A 22948-nucleotide genomic window follows, 5' to 3' on the forward strand; every position below is an offset into this window, starting at 1 on the left:
CAAAAAAAACAAACAACCAAAAAAAAAAAAAAAAAAGGCAGGAGAGGAAATGGCCAAAAGAATGACCATGTGTGTAGAACAGCTTTTGGAGAGACTGAGCAAAGAATACCGAGGTGATGTCTTTGTGGCTCAGCAGTTTGTGTGGGAAAGAGGTCTGGTGGCCAATAGCTTTGTTAATCTTAATTTGATAAATACAGTGTCAGGAGGGTGGAGGTTGAGGATCAGATGAAGAATAAAATGCAGAACACTTATTAGGGAGTACAATACCCCTCTGGTGGGGGAATGATTTGCCTTGGGACATTGTGGACCCTGCATCATTTTGAGCCTGTTAGTACTGCTGTCTCTAAATTCTGTTTCAGTTGCACTATATTTTTAGAAAGCTATTTGAAGTTTTTCTTGATCAACATTGTGGGAGGCTGGACTATTCTTTTTCAAGCCATAAAACCTTTTTCTTCCCCAACAAACCCAGGTTTGCTTTCTTGCTTTCAAAGTTAGTGATGGCCCACAAATTCACGGAATTTCTTCAAGCTTTACTGATGCTCCATTCCTCTCTAAGCAGAGGGTTGGTTGAGCTTAACTTGAGATATCATCCTTCACATATGCTGGATAGCAGCTTTAAATTTTCTTGTAGTATAAATCAGATTAAAAGGACCATAAAGCTGGTGAGTTGGTCTCAATAGCAATGAAAGAGCAAAACATCCTCCAGAAAAACAGGACAATCTCTCCCTGCCATACACTTGCATGAAACTTTTGTTTCAAATTTCAGACATCTACATCACCTTAGCTAAGAACTTTAATGTAGGATAGATCATTTCTTCTCAGCCTCTGGTTTGGAAGAAACTGAGCTGTTGCAGCAGAAGAGGTTGTAAGTAACAAATGTTAGAAGAAGCAAGGCAAACCGTTGGCATTTTTTCCAGCATTGCCAAACTGAAGTATTACTACATTAGGAATTCCCACAACTACAGATGTATGTGAAAATAAGAAATATTGGGCAACTATGAGTGTAGATAATGCTACCAGCTCTGTGAGTAGTCATCATCTTGTTATGGGAAAGAACTATGATTTTTTTGTTTTTGTATCTAAGGTGATTCAGCCTGGCCAGGGTTGAATGTTTGGCTTGAACACCTCTGCTGACACAGGGACTTTGCAGTTCTCAGCTATGACAGATATTTGCAATGTGCTGGCTCCTATTTATAAATTACTCCATTCACAAATTAGCATTAAATTTAGGGTTTTGGTAAATCATGAAGCATCTGTATGGGAGAAACCATCTATTAGTCATTGCTTTTAGTTTATTTGATATGAGGTTCTCCCAACCTGACTGCTATTAAAATGCATAGGGAAATTGTATTGCTTTCAAAAATTGGCTTGAGTTGGTTACAAGTGTCCTTTGTTGGCAAGACCACAGTTCTTTTGGAGTTGCTTTTTGGATGTAGTAAGGGACTTTATGATCCAGGAAATCTGTCATATCCAACAAATCAATTTTGATATTTGTTTTTGGTTCTTTCAGTTGCTGAACATTCCTAAAGGGGCATAGCAGATACTTTGTAAAAGAAATGAAGGTATTCAGAAGAATTAATGAATTAAGTAGTTCTGTGTTGTCTTTGCTTTGAAACAAAGAGGCATTTCTGGGGGGAGGATGGGATGTGTTATGTGTAGACTATATGCACTCAGATTGTTTTCCTTTGCCTGAGACTGCTGCCTAAGCTTTTCTTGTTCTGCCTGACAATACTTCTTTCACTTGATTCTTTCCAATTCATTGTTTGTGCTCTGATTTGGCTCATGGAAGTGCCAGTGGGTGGGTGTTGTATCCTGTTGCTTAGTCCAGATTGCAAGGATTTAGGTACCCGGCTTGTGTTGAAATACAAAGGAAGTGATCTGCCTCTCTGACAGTCTCAGGCACATCAGTGACAGTAATGTAGAAATGCTGAATATTAACCAAACATACCTGTTTGCGGTTCTATTTCTTGCTTATTTTTCCCACCCTTGCAGGAAAAATAACAAGAATTTGTTTTCCTACTCTTTTTTATCATCAATCAGGAAGAGTATATATGAATGTTGGCTATGCTTGATGGGTGTTTGAGGGCTTGAAGGTATTTTTCAGCCTGATTTGTACATAGATCTGTAGAAGTGCTTTATTGAGACCTTTGTTCATGGGAAGTTATGGAAGCCAAAGCAACAGAGCTTGTTTCAAGCCTGTGTTGCAATGCTTTAAATACCTAAATACAAATATGCTACAGATGCTATTGAGCTAGAGGAGTGTGCTGTAGCTTTGATTGAAAAGGTAAAGATTTTTTTAGAATTTCCAGTTTCTGGTGAATGGAAAGTGAGAAACTTTATGAATTTTATGGAATTTATTTTATTAATTTTATGAAAGTGTGATCCTTTATTTTGAAGGATCACACTTAACAGAAAAAATAGCCTTGATCTTCAAAGTTCCTCTTTCCGCATCTTTCCTTTTCCTTCCATTTAAATTTCCCCTTTGGGCATAATCAGGAAGTTCCTCTTTAGTCAGATAATGAGAAAAATAATAGCAGAGTATAATCTATGGTAATTATTTGTCAGAGCAAATGTTCATTTAAGATCCAATATCTGAGTTCTTTTTATTTTCCATTCTGTGTGGTTTAGCAGTAAACTAAAACTTTCTCAGCTTGAGTAAAGAGCTTAGAGTAGACCTGCTTTACTTCAACACAGAAATGCTTTCTTCTGTATTAAATAAGAGTGAACAAATAAATAGTTTTAGATTGATTAACAATCTGCTGCTATTAAAATATGAAGTTTTGAAATGTCAGTTTATACCAGTAATACAATCTAATAGCTTTTCACTATGGTATTTCAATTAGAAATGTTAGGTTTATGGTTCAGATTCTAAATTCACTGTGTGTGTTGGTTTATTAACAGAGTCCTTATGAAAGTAAATATCTACAGAAGATTGTGCAAAAACTGTAATGCTTAATGTTTTCTTGCATCTATGGAAGGAGAAAAGATTCCATATGCTGTCTAGAGAGAAACACTCATGATTTTTTAATAACAGTAACACTTCTCAGTTGTATGGGTTTGTTCCCTTTCTTAAAGCTATTGTTGTGTCTGACTGATGAGAATTTATTGATGATAATTCCCCTGTCATCAGCAGTCACTTAAACTTGAATAAATGTCTGTAGAGGCAGCCTTGATATGACACAGCAAATCACTCCGTGTGGAGTGTCTGAGCAGATCGTGGTTCCAGCAAGCCAAGCCAACCTTCCTGCTCCTGCCTGAGCCTCCCAACAAACAGATCCAAAATCTGACAGGCCAAGGGCATTCATGGGCTCTGCTGGCCTGTGGGAGTGTTCCCTGGCTGCTGTGAGCACGGGCATGGCTGTGTTTGCAGGGGTTAATAGATGGAATCTGATGCAATCCCTCCCACTTTTCCTAGCAGTTTTCATTAGACAAGTGCTCCATAGCAACAGTGAGATCACTGGAGACAGTATTTCATTGATTTCTGCCTCCCGCCCCCTTCCATTTTTGAGCCATTCTTATCACTGGAGTGCAGTTGGTGGAAAGACAGGGGGGTTTATGCAGAACACTTCTGTGGGCTTCTGTCTTGTAAATAATTTGGAAAGCAGAAATCCCTCACATCTTTTTTGTTTCATGTTTCACTATGTATTTAAAGAGAGATACAGGCTTAGGGGGCTGGATAACTGTACCTGCTGTAGCTGATGTTCTTAAGTATTCTTGCATTGTTTGCTGGTCTTCCAGGGAAAAGAATAATGTAGAGCAAGATCTGAAGGAGAAAGAAGATGCCATCAAGCAGAGGACAAGTGAGGTCCAGGTAAATAAACCACCAAATTTTTGTTCAGACATCTGATATTGCACCATGTGCTGTTTTAATGACAGTGGGATTACTGAGTCTTTAGATCACGTCACTTATCCAGTAAAAAGAAAAAAAATCGGTAGCTAAGAAAAATAATGTACTTTGAAGTGTATTTTATATATAATTTTGGATTTGTGTAGGTGTGTATATTTATATAAATGTGCTAGCTCCTATAGGATATATAGCATGCATGGAGTTTTAAATGAAAAATATTACCAAAGACTAGATTTTTCTTTCTTTTTTTAAGCAAGATTATCTACTGTGTAATTAAAACTAAAGAGGACGCTGTAGCAGTGTAAATTATTTAATAAACTTAAGTGGCTGAATTAAAAGAGCTTGTGTATCAGGCTGCTTCTTAAGAGGCACAGTAATTACCAGCTAGGGAGAAATGTTGCCTCAAATTAATTTTGCCTAATATAAGTGAATTTTATAAAGAATCTGTTGATTTTTATTTGAAAGGATGATACTGAATTTCTTGAATATCTAAATTTACAAGTGTTTTGCAGATGTTAAAATTATGCAGTCAGCATCAGTGTTTAGAGCGCTGACAGACTAGCCAAGCTCTGAATTAAATATTGCAAAGCAATATTTCAGTTAAATTCTCAGTTGCTATTTTTAAAAAAATCTTCAATGTGATATCTGACCATTTATATTTATTTCTAAATTTATTTTAAGATTCTGTCATTTTCCATAATCTTTACTTAAGAGTAAATAACGCAAGATTTCAGCATTTCAATTTCGGTGGGGCTGAAAAGGAGCTAATGTGTTACAAGAGTTGTGAATTTTGTGCAGGGTTATTTAATATCCTTGGAGTGTGGATGATAATTAATCGTGTGACCTTTGAGGAGATAATCAGATTCTGGCCTGTTGGTCATGCTGGCAGCAGCTCCAGCAGCTGCAGGAATGCGTGTGGAAGTTGCCCATGCCTGAGCTCCACGGTCATTCTCCTCCCCACCCTGCAGATTCCCTTTCCTGCTGTTCACACAATTCTCAGGGGTATTCCTGGCTTTGCACACAGGATTATTTTGTTGGTGTCTTCTGGAATGTGTGTTGGTTCATGTGAGGGTTGAGTTTTCTGGTGCCTTTGCACAAAAGGTTTGTAAGCTTGATAAAAACCTTACCTTGAATGTTCCAGTGTCATCCATGTGCGTTTGACAGGCAGCAGCGTCACAGAATCCCCTGAGTCTCTGCATCCTGAGCAGTGCTGCTGGGAGCAGCTGTCTCAGGTCTTTAACCTGTTAGTGGTCACACAAGCAATTTCTAAATATAGTTACAGAGTTCTGTCAGTCTGCACAGAAGGAACAATCTATTATGGGCTTGTCAGAAAAAGGAGAAACCTCCAGGATCAAACAGGAAATGGCTGCAGCATTTATTTAATCTGCTGGCCCTTTATCTTTTCTTATTCCTGGCTGGTGGAGGACCTGCATGTTTCAACAAACTTTCTAGAACTTCAGAGAATAATAGAGCAGATTAAGGATCTCTTTCCCTCGTGCATTTTTCTTCTGGTTTTATTCTAATGAGGACATTTCTAAAGATGGTCTACCAAAAAACCATTTTGCTCTAACCTGCCTCATTGTTTCAAGCTGGTTTTGTGGCATGGCACTTCAGGGTTTCTGACACCAGAATTCCTTCCACAGACCTGTTTGTAATCTCAAATATAGCCATGGTCAGTGATCAGTCAAACTGATTTGTATAGCTGAAGGGAAAGAATGACAGTTTTTTCTTCAATTAAAAAAATGAAAACTGTGTAAATAGGTACTAAAAAGCAAAGGCAGGAAAAGAGTTGTAAGGAAGATGTAGCATCTAGATGGGGTTTAATGTGCTTGTTAAAATATCAGCTCTTTAGTAGCAAAGACTAAGGGGTGTCTCCTCAAAGTTACATGCACTGAGTATCCCTCAGAATTGGATTTTCTTTTTCTCCATTGCAGTGCACCAATGCCATTAGAAAGTCAGTGAAGTTTTACTTTTCTGTCCTCTTGCAGGCTTGACATTTTCTAGCGCATGAATTGTCTTGGGAAGGACAGACTGGCAAGCTATTAAATCCCTTGTCCATGGAAATATGGATTCCTAAACTTTCCTTATCCTACACTTTATTGGCATAAAGAGTTACAATGATTATAAATCTAACAGAAGGATTATTGTTACCATCAGTATGGCAGTTTGTAACACCTCAAGTATCTTAAGGGTTTTCATTTAGAATCTCATTCAGTGCTTGAACATTAAGATGCTGCTTCCATGCTGAAGGGTGTTCTTTGAAATTGAAGCTTAGTTGGAGCCTGGTTTAATTCATGAAGAGGCATCTTTGAGTATGATAGCCAGTTTTGTGTGTTGTATCTACTGCAGCCTTTAATTCTGGAGAGGTTAGGTGCATATGTGAACAAAAACCACCACAGGTTTTGCGTTCGGTTGGGCTTTTTTCTTTCTTTTCTCTTCTGGCAGCCATCAGGCTTAGTTAGGTCTCTTCAGTGCTTCTCTACTGCTGTGCCTAGGACAGACAAAAGTGGAGTTGATCTATATTTAGCTTATGTGGATGTGAATTCCTGCTTCCTCTAGGAGAAAGGAGGCTGAAGTCTCTTTAAGCTGTTACTTTTTTCCTCCACTGCTTGTGTTAACTGTCAGCTGATCCTTGCTTTTCAAAGCCATGTGAAAATGAACGGATCAAGAGTGTCCCAATTATCCAAGTCAGTAGCTGCTCTGAGAGCTTTTTGTGTGCACACTAGTTTTTCTCTCCTGGGTTAGAAATAACCAGTATTTTTCCTAGCCTGACTGCTGTATACTGACATACTCTTCACTGAAATTCAGATTTGATTTGGGGGAATTTTGTGGGGGGCTTTTTGTGATATGGTTTGGGAGATTTTTTTGCATGGTTTTGTGGTTGATTGTTAAGGTAAAACCATCTGTGATGTATCTCTGGGTAGCCCTCCAGTTGTCTTGAGGTTACCTAATTCCCCAGCATCTGACTGCTGCATCATATGCCTTTCTATTCCTATCTGTCTTTTTGTCCTCCTTATGTGGAGGTGTTAGCACACAACACATGGATAAACTGTCTCCCTCACCAAAAAGAACCCAAACAAAACACCCCTAGGAAAGGAGAGCAGGATTGTAGCTTAGAGCAGCACACAAATGTATGATCTAATCAGAATTTCATGCCTGCTTGCTTTCTTATCCTCCCTAATTTTTTTTTCTCTCTGTTCATTTTTTACTGTTGTTGATGATTCTTCCTGAAATTGCTGTATTTTCTCAGAAAGGCTGCAATCTTCTCTTTTCATCTAATACTTTTCTTTTTGGATTAATCCTTTTTGATCTCCCTGTATTATCTCTTCCTCCTGGCTTTGATGATTCTTTCTTCTTCTTAAATTCTTTCCTTGACATGTTTTTCAGTGTTGTCTCTGCAGCTTGTTGAAGGATAACCATTCCTGTTGCTCAGAAATGAAGTAATTATTTTATGATGCTACTTAATGTACTTAAAACACCAGACACATACTTGCTGCTCTTTCATAAATCAAAAGATTCCATATTATTGTGTATGAAATGTGCATTTTTTACCTGTAGTGGTACACAGAAAATAAGTTTTTGGCTGATCCTTGCAAAATTTGGGGCAGGAATGTCCTAGGAGGCAATGCATTTGGGTTAATGGTCTTTCACCATGCTCCAAAAAACAGTTCCTATTTTTGGCCATGTGTTTTTGAAGGGGGAAGGAGCAGAATAAAGGATTTCTATCATGACAAAATCCCAGAATGTTTTGGGTTGGAAGGAGCCTCAAAACCCATCTCGTTCCAGCCCCCTGCCAGGGGCAGGGTCACCTTCCACTATTCCAGGTTTCTCCAAGCCCCATCCAACCTGGCCTTGGACACTTCCAGAGATGGAGCAGGCACAGCTTCTATGGGTGGGCTGTACCAGGGCCTGCCCACCCTCACAGCAAAGGATTGCTTACTGATGTCCCATGTAAACCTGCCCTCTGCCAGTGTGAAACCATTCCCAGTGTCCTGTGACTCCATGTCCTGATAAAAAGTCCATTTCCAACTTTCATGCAAGCTCCCTTTCATTCCTGGAAGGGGCTTTAAGGTCTCCCTGGAGCCTTCACTTCTCCAGGGTGAGCAACCCCACGCTCTCTCAGCCTGTCTTGATAGCAGAGGTGCTCCTGCCCTCTGACCATCTTCATGGACTCCTCTGGGCTCCCTCCAACAGGTCCATGTTCTTGATAAGAAACTCAGTAAAACATAGTGCTAAAGCACAGGACAGAGACACTGTAGCAGCCTGAATAAAGACAACTTTGAAATTCAGAATGAAAACCTGACCTCTCTGTGAGGGATACAGTTCATCTGTATGATCTCAACACTTCAGTGAGATTTACTGAAGAAAAGCAAACAAGCTGATTATTTTTATGTCATTGAATTAGAATCTCAGAGTACTTGCTTGTCTGGTATCCATGCAGGCTTCTGGAAGATAATTTGTTGAAACTTTGAAATCTGGGTTAGCACTGCAGTTTGTACTGTGGAATTCAGTGGTTAAGGGGAGAGAGGGAACAAATGTCAAGCTGTGTGTTTTATTTCAGGATCTCCAGGATGAAGTAAAGAGGGAGAGCAGTAATCTGCAGAAGCTGCAAGCTCAGAAACAGGAAGCACAGGAAACCCTTAATGATCTTGATGAGCAGAAGGCCAAGTTGGAAGAACAACTTAATGACATCAGGCAGAAGTGTGCAGAGGAGGCCCATTTGGTAAGGTCTGGTGGCCAATGCCCTGGGGAGGCATAAATGCCTTGTCTTGAAGAACTCAGCCTTGCAGAGTTCCAGTTGTTGGGGCAGGAAAAAAGGTTTAATGAGTAAAATAGCCTGAATGTCAAGGTTTTGCGACCAACAGAGCATAGGAAATACATCACTTGCTTCAGTGTTCCTAATTTAGTGTCAGAGTGTCAACAAACATGTTGAGATTGCACACAAATAAGGTTTAAAGCAGAAATATCTGTGTTGGTCAGAAGAACAGCTAAAATACTGTGTTCTTATTGAGACCAATAGAGAATTAACTGTTTATTCAGGTATGATCTATAATCTCTGCAATAGCTATGCGATTTTTTTACTTTTTCTGCTCATGAATAATAGTATTTGGATGTGTTTGGAAGTGTTTGGGTTTTTGGGTGTGGGTTTTGGTTGTTTTTGTGGGGTTTTTTTGACTTGAAATACTGTTCATGCTTTAGATTGCCGTGCTGAAGGCTGAAATAACAAGCCAGGAATCAAAGATTTCAGCCTATGAAGATGAACTGACCAAAGCCCAAGAGGAGCTGAGTCGCCTGCAGCAAGAAACTGCAGAGCTTGAACATTGCATAGAGTCTGGGAAAGCACAGCTGGGACCTCTTCAGCAACATCTGCAGGATTCACAACAGGAAATCAATTCAGTAAGGCAGTGTGAAAGACCCACCCCCAAAAAATATTTTGAGCTGGAAACCTTTAGTGTGGTTTGCCTTAAGGGGAAGGCGTTGTTTCCTTTTTTCTTCACTGTTTGCTCATGTCTTTAGTTACTTACACATGTGTTCTGTGCTAGTAGTTGTTAGGATTTTTAGAGGCTGATTTGAGTCATTCAAAATACTTCATGGTCTTTCTTTTATTAATTAAAAGGATTAATTTATTTTAGTTCATAAATAATTTGTCATAATGTAATGAATCAAAAATGGCTGATGCAGACTTAAATTCTCTGTGTCCAGTAGTTATTGAAGTTTTCATCCTCCATAGCCTGGGGCATGCTCTCACTATTCTTTAATTGATGTGAAGTCAATATAAATTACTGATAGCATTTACTTATTGCATTGTTGAAGGGGGAAAGTGAGGTGGATGGAAAAAGAAATTGGGTTGAGATGAGACCCTGAGAGGGAGAGAGCCCTGTGCTTTGAAGTGACTGCTGTTGCACCAACACTTCCAGTTCCTCTCTGTAATCAGGAATTTGTTATAACTTTGGTGATGCCTGAACTTGCACACCCTTTCCTCACGGTTCTCCTTCCCTGTTGCCAGCTGTGTTATGTATTAGCCACTCACAGTGGTACCAAGTTGAAAAGAAAAGGCAAAGCCTCCCTTTGAACCCTAGAAATGGCTGACCTCAGGGTTGGTCATTTCACACAATTCACATCTGTAACTTGCTAACGAGTCTTACAACATTCATAATTTTAAAATATGGCTTTTAGTCTAGAAACTGAGAAGTAAACAACTGGATTTTTTCATCATTTCATCACAGGTGGAGAGAAGGTTATACCACTACAGTGTTTTTATATGGCAAGGGGTGCTTGCCATGAACAGATTTGAGGCAGATAGTATAAGTGGTTATGCTTGACTGTACTGCAGACATTTTTTTTACTGGATTTTATAATAGTACTTCTGACTTTATTGCTTTTGACTCCTAAATAAGGAACGGTAGGTGCTTTGGTGCTTTAGGCAAGATTATCTAATGGCTGGTCTGAGGTCAGTTAACTTGAAAGACACCTGGTGGTGTCTTTGCTGACACCCCAATAACTCTATTAGGTCACTGACCTGGCAGAGTTCAATAGGATTTAGGCACCCAAATATCTGGACTAGGTTTATTCTTTTGCATAACCTGCCAGATCCAGTAATTCCTTCATAACTGGAAAGTTGTTTGTAAATGTTTGCTGTAAGGCACTGCATTAAGCATATTGCTGAAATAATAAAAGATGAATATAAGTGTCTGCTTAGGAAGATATATTTGGTTTTTGTAGACTTCAGAAGTCATGTGGGAGATGATAATGAAATCATAATGTTCCTTCTTGGAAGATGAGAGTTCTGATAAAGCCTTTTTAATTTTGAGTTTAAGGAAATTGCAAATACATCATCTAGGAAAAAAACCCAGACCACACACATACCTACACACACACCCCAGTCCAAAATAAAATAAGAAAAAAAAACCTAACCAAAACTCCCCAGCAAAGCTAAACAAACAAAAGAACCCTGAAACCTTTGCAACTTTTCTGATGAGTTTGAATAGCAACAAGTCTTGGTGTTGCCAGTGACAGAGTCTTCTTCCTTGGCAAAAGGCGTGTCCTTCAACCAGTCTGCACTTCTGCTAAATAAGTTTTCTGCATTTCTCTCAAATTTCATCCTTTGATTGACAGAACAGTTTTTTATTATATTTACTTTTGAAAATAAGATTTTCAGACATATATCACCCATATTTAGTAGGGGATGGCCATTTACTGGCTTCCACGTGCTGCCATACTGATGCTAATACATTTATTTCTGTTTATAGGTGCAGACAAAGCTTCTTGAGCTGAAAGAACTGGAAAATAACCAATTTAGTTGGCACTCTCAGCCCCATAGTACACTTGTTAATGGAACTGTGGATCATTCTAGTCTTAGCAACAGCAGCAGTGAAACTGCAAACCTTAATGAGAATGCTGAGAGGGAAAGCATAGCAGAAGAGGAACAAACAAACTGTGTGTCTCCAGTGAGTAGTGTTTTGCCTGCTTGATCACGATGCATTGCAGCTGTGAAGTGGGAATAAGTTAAGAATATACCAAGATTATGTTTTTAAACATTTGCACAACTGAAATTTCAGGGTGTTTTTCTGAAGGACTGTGTTTCCACATATCTGAAAGTTCATAAGCAGAAAAGGAGGTAATTTTAGTTTGCTTGGAAAGTAGCAGTAACATTTTTTTTCTGTATTTATTTCCAAAGCAAAATATCATAAATTGAATAGCAGAATTAACACTAAAGGAGAGCAGCTGTCTCCATTTGGTGCAGTGAGAACAGAATAAGGAAAGGTATAGAAAATCTAAAACTGTCTTGCTTTAAATGTTCCTCCTTATGTCTCAGTAGATTTGTGATTGATTTATTTTTTTAAAAAACTTTTACAGGGTTTCTGAAACACTAAAGTATCTGCTATAATAAGTATGAACCTCTTGAAGTATGCTTTTGTATATTGTGTGATTCTGTTTAAAACTTAAAATTTTATCATGCAGTCTTCTATTTACTTATTTATGGTGGATTGCTTTTGCCCTTGTACAGATAAGGAATAGTCCTGAAACAGCAGTCTCTGTAGGAGAAGAGAAAGAGACCCCAGCTGCAACTGTTACCAAAAAGGTGAGTTTCTTCAGCTTTGGGGGAGGAAAAAGTAGGTTAAAAAAAAATCCTGGTTAAACTGTTTCAGGCTTGCACGATGTTCATACAACAATAGAGGAATAATTGTCACTTCCTACTGGTTTTATTTCGTGTGATGTCTTGAAAACATTTCATCTCGGGTAGCAGGAAGGTTGTTGAACAATATTTTGGATCTCCATTGAAGAATTATATAGATTTCTGGCTGCCTCTTTGCCTTAAGCTTTAAGAAACCACTGAACGGTAACAGGAGATGACATAAGTATTTTCCATCCCTGCAAGTCTTAAAAATTTAATATGTTTCTCTCTGTCTGCATTGCCCAGGAAGATCCATTTGATGCTGAGTCTCATCCGTTGCCTGATCTAGTTTCTGAAGCCAGCTTAGAGTTCTTCCAGTCTGACCCTTTTGTTGGCAGTAAGTAAACATTTCTCTCTTAAGTGCAGATTTGCAGAAAGAGATCTTGTGTGAATGCATCAGACTCATCTTCACCTTGAGACTGCTCTTTATAGGATAAATCTGAAGATGTGTGGGTGACAGGAGCGTGGAGCCAATAGCGTTACAGAAATACAAGTGATAGAAATGAGAGTTCTGGGGTGTTTCTCCTTCCTTCATCTGGACTTCCTAATGAGCTCTGAAAATTGCTCCTTTCCCTCATTGCTCCTCCTGAGGACTTCTCTTTCCCCTGCCCTGGTGGCATTTTGGCTGTAGAGGTGTGGGCAGGCTTGTGATGGGTGTGGTGTCAGTGATCTGATTGACAGCCCCAATCCACAAAGAAGTTAGCAGAGGGTTCTCTGGGCTCTGCTGTGGGGAGGGTGTGGGTGGTTCAGAATGAATGGCTGTGGCCTACTTCTGGAGAGTTTGGCTCTCAAAACAAGGTAATGTGGAGCTGCACCATCTGTTCATCTTGTGGAAGTGCTGGGCTTTATTTTAAGAACTTGCCATTGACGAATGATGTTGCTCTGCTCTTATTTTTTATGGAAGGAATGATCTGCCTATATGGAACCAGTTGGGAAAGGGGAGTTATTTTGAATTAACTGCTGAAGCAGATGTTTTCAGCCACATTAATATGATTTTACACCCTTTCAGATCAACATGGTCTGATCAATTTAGCTTGTATTGCTTTGAAAGGAAAAGAAGCTAAATTTGTTTCAGATCACTTGGCTTCTGAAAGAATGTCAGTGCAGATTGAATATTTTATTAATAAATTAAACTAATTTAAAGCAGCTTGAATGTTTCTGTGTAGATACTGCTTGATTTTTGTTTATATTGAAGTGTCTTACAGCAAGGCCTTTCTTTTAGAAGAGAAAAGGTCTGTCTAATAAGAGCCAAACTTTTAGGCTTTGAGCACTCTATATTCAGGGGTAGATACCCACAGCTGAGACAGGGCATCTGTCTCTCAGATGAACATGAGAAAGTAGAAATGAGTTGGGATCATGCATCCACTACTGAAGTGAACACTTAGGAGCTGCCATGCACAGTGTCTGTGATGATTAAACAAACCTGGGACTCCTCTCAGTAGCTGGCCTGGATTACTGCAGTGGTAACACTGCAGAATGTGGGTGTTTGTGGACAACAGCCAACGGAAATGCAGCTTGGGGATGGCTGATTCTCTGTGTGTTTCATGATGGTAATAAGCTCTTTAATGAATATTTGCTTTTCTTCTGAACAGGTGATCCCTTCAAAGATGATCCTTTTGGAAAAATTGGTAAGTAACTTTATAACTCATACTGTGTTTGTTTTTCTAAATGGTTCTTGCTAGTGTGGAAAATTGTCACCACTTTCAGAGAAAAAAAGTAGGTGGAAATGCCACAAAAAAGTCGTGATAGAATATATGTGACATTAGCACCTGGCCACTTGGTGTAAAAGCTTTTCAGAGAAGTCCATTGCCAGTGAATTTTGCTCTTGTTGGAAGTTCCTTAGCTGGGATTTAAGTATGTGAAGGTGATGAACAGAAGGCCCCAAACACTTGCTGCCTGTTTTATTTGCAAAGTAGTAGGACTGTGCTCTTTTAAAGGCTCTTAACATACCAACTGCCTTTAGAATAAAGTATTGAACAGGTGGGAAGTCTGTTTAGATCAACTGTATGGGCAATGTCATTGAGTTGCTTGGTCCTGAGTGAAGTTACTGATGGCAAAAAAGCCAAATAACCAGTGGGAAAGCAACAGTTAAATAGGGTTGAGCATCAAGTACCAAATAAGAAACATCAGTTGGGCTTGGGAAGTGCAGGAGAGGAGGGCAGGAGAGTTCTTAGGAGCATTAGGTTTTGTAAAATGCTTCATTTTTAGGGACTCGGTTAGAGAACCAATATGCTGAGATGAGTCTGGAGCTGCTGTTTCCATGATGTGCAGAAAATGTTGCCTTGTCTGATGTTTTGAACCACAGAATACAAATTATTCACAGGCGAATTTCCTACTTCAAAGGTCCTTGGGCTTAAATGTGTCACTTTGCAGCAGTATGAAAAAAAGGTGATACATTGTTTAGTTTTTAAGATATCAGCTAAGTAAAGCAAGCAGAAATATTAGGGAGATGTTTACTTTTTAGATCCCTTTGGTGGTGATCCCTTCAAAGGCTCAGACCCTTTTGCAGCTGACTCTTTCTTCAAACAATCCTCCACCGACCCTTTTGTGACTGCTGGCACTGATCCATTTAGTTCTGCAGACAACAGTAATAATACCACAGTAAGTCTGGTGTCACACTTTCTACTGCTTTCTCTGTGTGCTTTGGACAAAATAATCTGTTTTGTACACTTAGACATGCTTTAAAAAATTGATATTCAGAAATCATATAAAAGTTACCTCTTATCCCCCAGCTCTGTCTTGTCTTTTTGTGTCCTCTTTTCTATAAATACTCACAGATGAAATAGAAGTAAAAATAAAAACATTTTTAAAAAATTTAATTGTGGATCTTCATTGCTCCACAGCTAAGAGCATTTGACAGTAATGACTTAAGCTCTGTCATTATTTAGCAATGACTTAAACTCTGTTAAGCTTTAGAGCTTTCCAACAACTCTATTAGGTGGTGGAACATAATAAATGGAAAGAAAGTCAGGTTCAACCTCACCAGGTTATGCTCAGACACTTGATTTTTGCCTCCACGTGCTAAAAGATCAAGAACTATGTGCTGTATTTTATCTGAAATCTGATGTGGTGTGTAGGGTTTCCCATCAGAAAAGTCAGATTGTTCTGTAGGTATATGGTTAGGTTTTGGTGGGTTTGGTTTTTTTTAATAAGAATCACCAAAGGTCTCTTGTAATGTGGAGATGCCTACTGAATGTACCTCTTTCAGGGCTACTTCAGTCTAACTTTTAGCTCACATTATAAATGAGCAGTGACTGAACACTCTTGAGCCTTTAATAAGGTAGAGTTGGGCATAAAAGTCTCTCTGGTATAGACTAGAATTTGTTGAATATGTAATATTTAAAACTGATAGACAAACAATTTAAGCAGCTGAAATTCTTCATGCATTAGCTTTGTCTCCATTCTTTTGCCATCTCCTTTCGTTTTCAATGCTGCTTCTGTTCATGCCTCACTTCCAGCTTTGTGTAAAACATAAAACATGCATAGACATATAAAACTCAGATACATGTGGACTAAGAAGCAAGTTAAGTGGCTGTAGAGTGTGCCTGAGGTGGACCCACAGCAGTCAAGAGTGAGAAATCACTGCACCTGGCAGTGGTGGTCCTGCCCCTCCCCATGGTGTGCACATTGTGCAGATCTCAAGGTCCTGTTACACACCACAGCTTACACCTCCAGGCTTAAAAATTAGATTTCTACAATTTGTAGTACTCAGCACACTATATTTTTCAAAGTCTTGATGTTCTAATGTAATCAGCTCTTGGTCTTATTATAGTCCAAAGGAAGGAAAAAACAGGTCAGAGCTGTGGTGTGGGATTAGCAGTGGATTCTTGAGATCTGTACTTCAGAACTGAAGTTATGCATTCATCCTAAATGCTTTACCCCACCTCTCTGGAGTGTTGAAATCTTAGATCTCCTTGAAGATGGCTCTGGTTGTAGAAATCTGAGACCAAAATGAGCAGTAGATATTGTTGACTGTTGCATTAGCTGTTAGCAAGTATGTTGCCCATATTGTACCTTTTTTCTATCCTTTCAAAGTATTAATCAAAACAGAGAGGAAGAGTTTCTATTAATAGGCTTATTTACTGATGCTGATAAAAGCTATTTCCAGAATGTGTTATCTTACAACTTCTAAACTAAAATAAATGGTGACTGTATTCTTAGATTGAAGAATCTTTTAAGCTGAAAACAAATTTCCCTCCAAAGGAATTTTTTATTTTAGACAGAGATATCAAAGAAGAATGACCCTTTTGCTCCTGGTGGAACCACTGTCACTACATCAAATGATCTAGGTAAAAGTAGATTGTACATATCAAGCTTCTTGGGTTTTATTTTTGCTTTTGCTTGCTTTTGTTTCTAGTCTTTTAACTAAATTTGCAACAGAGCATTACAGGTATTTCCCACGTGTTCCAATTTTTCCCAAAAGTATGACATAAGGTGCCTGTTTTCAGGGGGCATGTTTATAACCCAAAATTGACTCTATCTGTAGTGTGTGTCACTGAACACTGATTCCACAAAAACTGTTCCTCTGCTTTACTAAAACTGGGGCAGTTCCTGATCTAAGTGTTTGGGCTGTTTGGATGGTCTGTACTGCTTCCCAGTAGGGTTGTTTTCAGAGATTTCATGTTACTGTGTAAGTAGCATCAGGAGAGTAGATGTGGAATACAGTAACTCCTCCACTGAGATTTTTTACTGCTCAATTTTGCTCCTTCCGTGACCCTCTCTCATCTGAGGGCTAAAGATATTTTAGGGAAGGCTCTCAACTCCTATTTTCCTAAACTGCACTGACAAGTGATAATCCAAAACAGGAGTCTCTGTGTGATTTTGTATTGTAAACCTGTTCATTTTAGTTGTAGGGAAAAATGGTGGTTTTTAGAGATGCAGAAGTGAGTATGGCACTTCCTGCTCTACTGTACAGTAGCGGCTTTCACATATTTTAGGCACATGAGAATGAAAAGGTACTGTTGAATTAGACTGGGATGATATGAGGTTCAGGTACTTAATTCCACTTGATTCCACAAGTGAGTCTGCAGTCAGAAAAGAACTCTGATTCATTTTCATATATATATATATATATATATACACATATAAATTTATATATATATATATATATATATGTCTGTATTTGTATGGGTGTATGCACACAAAAAACACCTCTGTGTGTATACATACATGTATCTCAGTAGAACATTTCCAGTTGCATAGTTATTTGATACTTTCAGTGGAATTTAAATTTTTTTGATGTAGGAAAACTTACCAGTATTTCTTTTGAATTACTTCCTGTTCAGGAGATTTATTGTTCTTAATTGGAAGTTGACACTTAGAGTTTTTGAAAAAGGTACTTAATAATTTGAAGTGCTCACCACATTAAACACTTCACTTGAATTACTTTAAGTTGCAAAATATGTAATAGTTGCTATATAGTAATAATAGTAGTGAGAATTTTTATTTTCAGTCTTTTATATTTAACTTTTAATTTTATTGTTGGCTTGATTTGTGTGCATTTAGCTACAGACCCCTTTGCCTCCCTGTTTGGAAGTGAATCCTTTGAAGGTGGCTTTGCTGACTTCAGCACGCTCTCCAAGGTAATGTGGTGCTGCTGCTACTCACAGAAAATGCATGAAACTGCAGTGACAAGGCAAAGCTTATTCAGTTTCATTACAGTTTTGCCACTACTAAACATTTATAATGGCTGATTTGCTTGAAAAAGAGGTCTTGATAGCAAATTGTCCTGAAATTCTGTGAAGAATGCAATGTAATCTTCTTGGCTTGATAAGTATTTTCTCTCTATTTCCAGTGATGCTATAATTTATTTATTTATTTGTAGATTTGCTGATTTTAGCAGCAAAAGTATTACTTTTGCATGTTTAACTGCTTTCTATAGTGTTGTGCACAGTAACCATTCCTGATTTTTCTTTCTGTTCAATCTTCTGGAGTATGTGGATATGTGTAAAAATAAACAAAAGTATTTTCTTTAGTCTTAGTCCAAACTTTTAGTTCTGATTTAATATTGTATTATTGAAGAGAATGTCTGGTAGCACTGCACTGAAAATGTGTGTTTTGCTATTTTGTTTTTTGAAGGCCAACAATGAGGATCCCTTTAGTTCTTCCACATCAGGCTCTGTCAGCAGTGTCACCATAACTAAAAACTTATTTGAGGAAGCACCAGCTAAAAATGAGGATGTTCCTCCTGCACTGCCCCCTAAGACAGGAACTCCCACCAGGCCCTGTCCTCCACCACCTGGTAAGAGCTGACACTGAGATGTGCTCACAGGCAGCTGCTTCTTGTTAGCAGAGGGACAGGAATCATGAGGGGAGGGTAAAGGGTCTCAATTTAAAATGAATGAGCAAGATGTGAAACAAGTCCATTCCTGATTGTTTCCTCAAAGTTTTGCATGGTGTTTGGGATTGGAGTTTGAAGAAACAAAGGATTTAAAAAACAGGAAAAAAGATTTGTTACCAGTGTGTGCAAGAACACAGCATAGCTGCAAGTTAAATGGTGGCTAATGTGCTACACTGTGAATCTTGAATTAAATTATGCTTAAAGTGAGAATTTAGTGTGCTTTATATGTTGCAAACACAGATGGGTCTAATGCAAAATGAATTAAATAGGGTTAAAGAACTGGCTTAGATTTTCAGGTTAACTTCTTCTAGGTGGCCTTGCCAGAGGTCTGTAGCAGTAACAGTAATAAAGCCAAGTTCCCTGGGCTGTTTTCTCCTCTGTGATAGAGGAGTTTCTGGGATGTTCCATGGCACAAACCACTCTGCTTTCCAGAAAAGGCAATGATTATCATGCATAGCAACACCTTCGTGTGCTTGCAACAAGGCCATGTTACAACAGGCTTCTCACTCTCAATTTGTTTTTGCAAACATAGAAAAATATATTTCTAGTATTCCTTTAAAAATTTCTGTCTTCTGTTTCATTATCTTTAAAAGCTCTACTGCATCATTTGTTTCACTGTTACACTAAGTGGATGAGTCTTAAGGTATTTTGAGAAACTGGCATGAAAGTTAAACATGCATTCATGTTTTTTTCTAAAGAAGGGGAGCACAGTAGATACAGGAGTGCTCATACTGAAGTTTAAACTCAGCTGTTTCATTTCTAATGTTGGTGTGAGATCTGGTTCATGCTAATGCCTTGCAATTTCCATTGTAAATAACATTAAAACAGCTGACATGGCAAGTGATGATAATTTGAATGTTTGATGTTGGTCCTTATTTAAACATAAAAAGGATTTCTGACTTGATTGTAAGGGAGTGGCTGTGTCGTGGTGCACTTTTGGAAGGCAAGCTTCTAGGTGGAGCAGCAGCATCCTCAATAACAGATAATTAGGAAAAAATAGGTGGTTTTGCTATGCACACTAAAAATGTGATTATCTTGATAACCATTCCCAATTAATTATTTTCATAATGGAAATAATATCTCTTTACTTAAATGTAATTATTTCTAATTACTTCCTGGGTTTGATTTGAAACAATGGAATGCTTTTTCAAAGAAGTACCTAAAAATCTTTCTTGTAGTTCTTCTCTCTACTGGAAAGTGTGTAGAAGGGCTGTTGCCTCTGAATTCTCTTGCTTCTCTAGATACTGATAAACATTCCCATTTTTTTGATTTTGGGGAAAATTTGGTGATTGTGTATTTTGTATTCTTACAATTATTAGTCCTTCCCATGCAGAAATAAAACTCCCTGATTGTCACTTGGAGATGTTTCCCCCACATTTTTCAAGAAACAGGCAGGCATTATTTGTGAATAACAGAACTTTAAAATTACAGAGTGGTTTTGGTTAGAAGAGACCTTAAAGATCATTCAGTTCCAAGCCCCTGCCAGAGGCAGGGACACCTTTCACTAGAGCAGGTGGCTCAAAGTCCCATCCAGCCTGGCCTTGAACACTTCCAGGGATGGGGCAGCACAACATCATCAGTGATATGTGAATAGAACATCATCAGTGAGAGAGATGGCAGGGTTAGCTTGGAAGTGTCTAAGTAAATCATATGTTTCCCAGGGGATGTTCTCCAAATCTCTAAATAATTGCCAGATAAGAATCTCTTTTGCTCTTATGAAGTAATTTTAGCTTTATTTTCAAAAGCCTTATGTGAAATCATAAGCACCTTTGTTCAATTCTGTAGTTTTAATCTGAAATGGAAACAGAAACAAGTTCTAAAATACAGCCACTGCAAATGTGGAACCACTTGTAGAACCTGGTGTAGAATTTAAGAAACTGCACTGAAACCTCTTGTGTAAACAGTAACATACAGAGGGAGTGGTGGGGTGAAATTCAGCTCAGCTCTTCTTGGAAGTCATTGGGTTAATGTCCTCAATGGTGTTGAAATTTGACTGGGGTTAATTTGAAAAAAACCCAACAGAGTAAGTGGGGGTTTGTCCCTGAATCTGTTTATTTGCAGCTTCTTAGGCAAGAATTAGCAAAGCAGCTCAGCCTGTGATTGCTTGTTATCATACTCCTTGTTTTAAACTGCAGAAATTCCTGGTCTTAGCATAGGGAGAGGACATAGTGTTTTCAAAATTTATAAATGTAATGTATTTCTGCTCTCTGAATAAAATTGTGCTAACTTGATCTGAAGAAATAATAATAGAGCCTTGCTGGATCGAAGACAGCTGATAACCACAAAACAATACTATGCTGACAGAATAGGTGCTCAAAACTGTTAGAAATTCTCTTTCCAAAACAGTTAATTTATATATAACTGTGTTCCTGACTCATTAACATACATGTGTTCCTTTTACCTGATTACCCTTTCAGAAAGTGTGGGCTGTACCCTCATTTTTTAAATTGGCAACCCTTCCCCTAAAACTACAGCTCCACTAGTTTGTGGGAAGAGGTTGCATTCTAAGTAGCTTTTGAATGGATTTTTTTTTTACTAGTTTTGGCATGTTATTACCTGCTATCTGAAATTAATTTTAAATTCATTTTAATCTAAGGGAAAAGACCTATCAATCAAATAGACTCTTCAGATTCCTTTAAGTCGAGCGACCCATTTCAGCCTTTCCCCACCCCAGACATTCCCAAAGAACAAGAAGCAGATCTATTCTGTGATCCATTTGCTCCCACCAGCATCAGTAAAGAGGCTGACCCCAACAATTTTGCAAACTTCAGTACTGTGAGTAAACACTTTTTACATTTGTTTCAGTATAACAGCAGCTTTGAAATGTTCACACTGAAATCTTCAGTCTAATTTAAATTATTAAAACATATCCCATGTACACAAGGGATATTGCTTACAGTTAAAACAGTGTTTACATTTAATTTACAGCTGAGGCTGTCCTAAAACAAAATGCTGCAAAATGTTGTAGTTAATGTTTAAATTGCATTGGTTTTATGCCTTTTTTCATAGAGACCTTCTAGCTTTTAGAGGAGAGGATTTCAAAAATATCTATGTTCTAGGGATTATCCATTTTATCAATGTGTACGGCAGATTTAAATTACAAATCTATAACAAGCACGCTGTTAACTACCCAATTAAAAATAAACCAAAATGTGATTTTAATTTAACTGCCACTGAACTGTTTGGTCATAATTTTAATGTACTGAAATATTGATAAACAGCCTCATAACAGTGTATGTTAATGAAATATAATTTGATGAGTTTTGAATGGTTAGTAAATTCCAGACTTATGCACAATGAAGTAAAATAGTAAGTGTCTCTTTATAACCAGAATTCATTTCATAGAAGTCGTGGTGTCCAAGCAGTAGAAGCAAATCTAAAGGTTTGTGCATGTATATATATTATTTTTTTCTTTTGAGCTTTTGCAAGTAGAAGTTTTGAAAGGCATCATCTCACTTTCAAGGCCTGTTAAATGCAATTTGCATTTACAGTATCTTGACCATACTGCTCTCTCTGTTCAGGCCTAATAAGCTACATGCTTGATTGAAGTAAACTAAGGATTGTCAGGCTCTCAAAGTAGACTTGCACTGGTTGCTGTGTCTTGGAGCATGGTAACTTCTGAAATGTGGTTATCCATCCATGGCAGTAGTTAGGGAGACTGAGAAGCCACTTTGGAGGAGTGGCAAAAATGTTTATTATCTTTGTGAAGGAAATAGTGTTATTTTCCAGCTGCAGTTACTGAAAATACTGAGTGCACCATGGAGAAAACTCAGGTGTTTCTGCTTTTATTTCCCCAAGAAGCAGCTCAAAGCAGAGAGCTGGAGTCTCTAACCTCTAACCCTTTCAGTTAATGCTGGGACATCCGTGAGGACAGGGGCTTCACCTACCTCTTAATTTTTCTGCATGATTGCTAGGAAGAAACTTTAGCATAATCTTTTGTGTTTTATTTAAGATAATACCCTTAGCTCTCTCTGATTTGTAATCATTGTACCAGAGGTATTTAGTTCACAATCAGTTCTCATCAATATACATGGAAATAATGTTCTTTTTTTCCCCTCTAATATCATGCTGACCTTTTTCTGTATTACTACCAGCTTTCTAACTCTACAGTTACCCTTATCATTTTGCTGCTTCTTGGCAGCAGTATTTGTCATCTGCACATTCAGAAACAGTCAGTCTACAGCTAAATTTTTGCAGTCATTTTCACCTGGAAAAGTCATCCTTAATGAAAGCAGGATAAATCAGGATGGCCTACAGTGTGAATAGGAGTGTGCTTTGCAAAATGTTCTCCTGATTTATTCAAAGGTTTTCTTGTATGGACTGGTATTTAACCAAATAAAACTGTCTTTAAATTGTAGCACTTTCTGCTCAGTAATGTTTTAGAAACTTAATACTGAAATTTGAAACATGGCATATTTCATTAAAATACATCCTTTTGATGGCTTCAGTGCACTTCTTAGTAGTTAAACCTTAGACTAATCCAATGTAGTCTATTACAACTACAAAACAAGTAATATTTGAAGACTAGAATATGTACAATTATTGAAAAACTAATTGTCCCTTAAACTGACTGTTTGGACAGTAA

General features: G+C 38.1%; 1 protein-coding gene across 3 annotated transcripts in view; it reads left to right on the forward strand.

Moving 5' to 3' along the window:
* Positions 1 to 22948, forward strand: part of EPS15 (epidermal growth factor receptor pathway substrate 15) — a 47140-nt gene that overhangs the window by 22239 nt on the left and 1953 nt on the right. Inside the window, exons 13-25 of one of the 3 annotated variants that reach the window (XM_030953704.1) lie at positions 3739 to 3811; positions 8409 to 8570; positions 9047 to 9244; positions 11098 to 11295; positions 11856 to 11930; positions 12270 to 12360; positions 13616 to 13651; positions 14488 to 14624; positions 16243 to 16312; positions 17529 to 17605; positions 18102 to 18264; positions 20960 to 21138; positions 21709 to 21745. In XM_030953704.1, the coding sequence (XP_030809564.1) occupies positions 3739 to 3811; positions 8409 to 8570; positions 9047 to 9244; positions 11098 to 11295; positions 11856 to 11930; positions 12270 to 12360; positions 13616 to 13651; positions 14488 to 14624; positions 16243 to 16312; positions 17529 to 17605; positions 18102 to 18264; positions 20960 to 21138; positions 21709 to 21745 (1496 nt within the window). The remainder of the gene's footprint in view (positions 1 to 3738; positions 3812 to 8408; positions 8571 to 9046; positions 9245 to 11097; positions 11296 to 11855; positions 11931 to 12269; positions 12361 to 13615; positions 13652 to 14487; positions 14625 to 16242; positions 16313 to 17528; positions 17606 to 18101; positions 18265 to 20959; positions 21139 to 21708; positions 21746 to 22948) is intronic. The other 2 variants (XM_030953703.1, XM_030953705.1) reach the window with 2 other exon arrangements.

Source organism: Camarhynchus parvulus, chromosome 8 (assembly GCF_901933205.1).
Source record: "Camarhynchus parvulus chromosome 8, STF_HiC, whole genome shotgun sequence".
In the NCBI taxonomy this organism is placed as follows: Eukaryota; Metazoa; Chordata; class Aves; order Passeriformes; family Thraupidae; genus Camarhynchus; species Camarhynchus parvulus.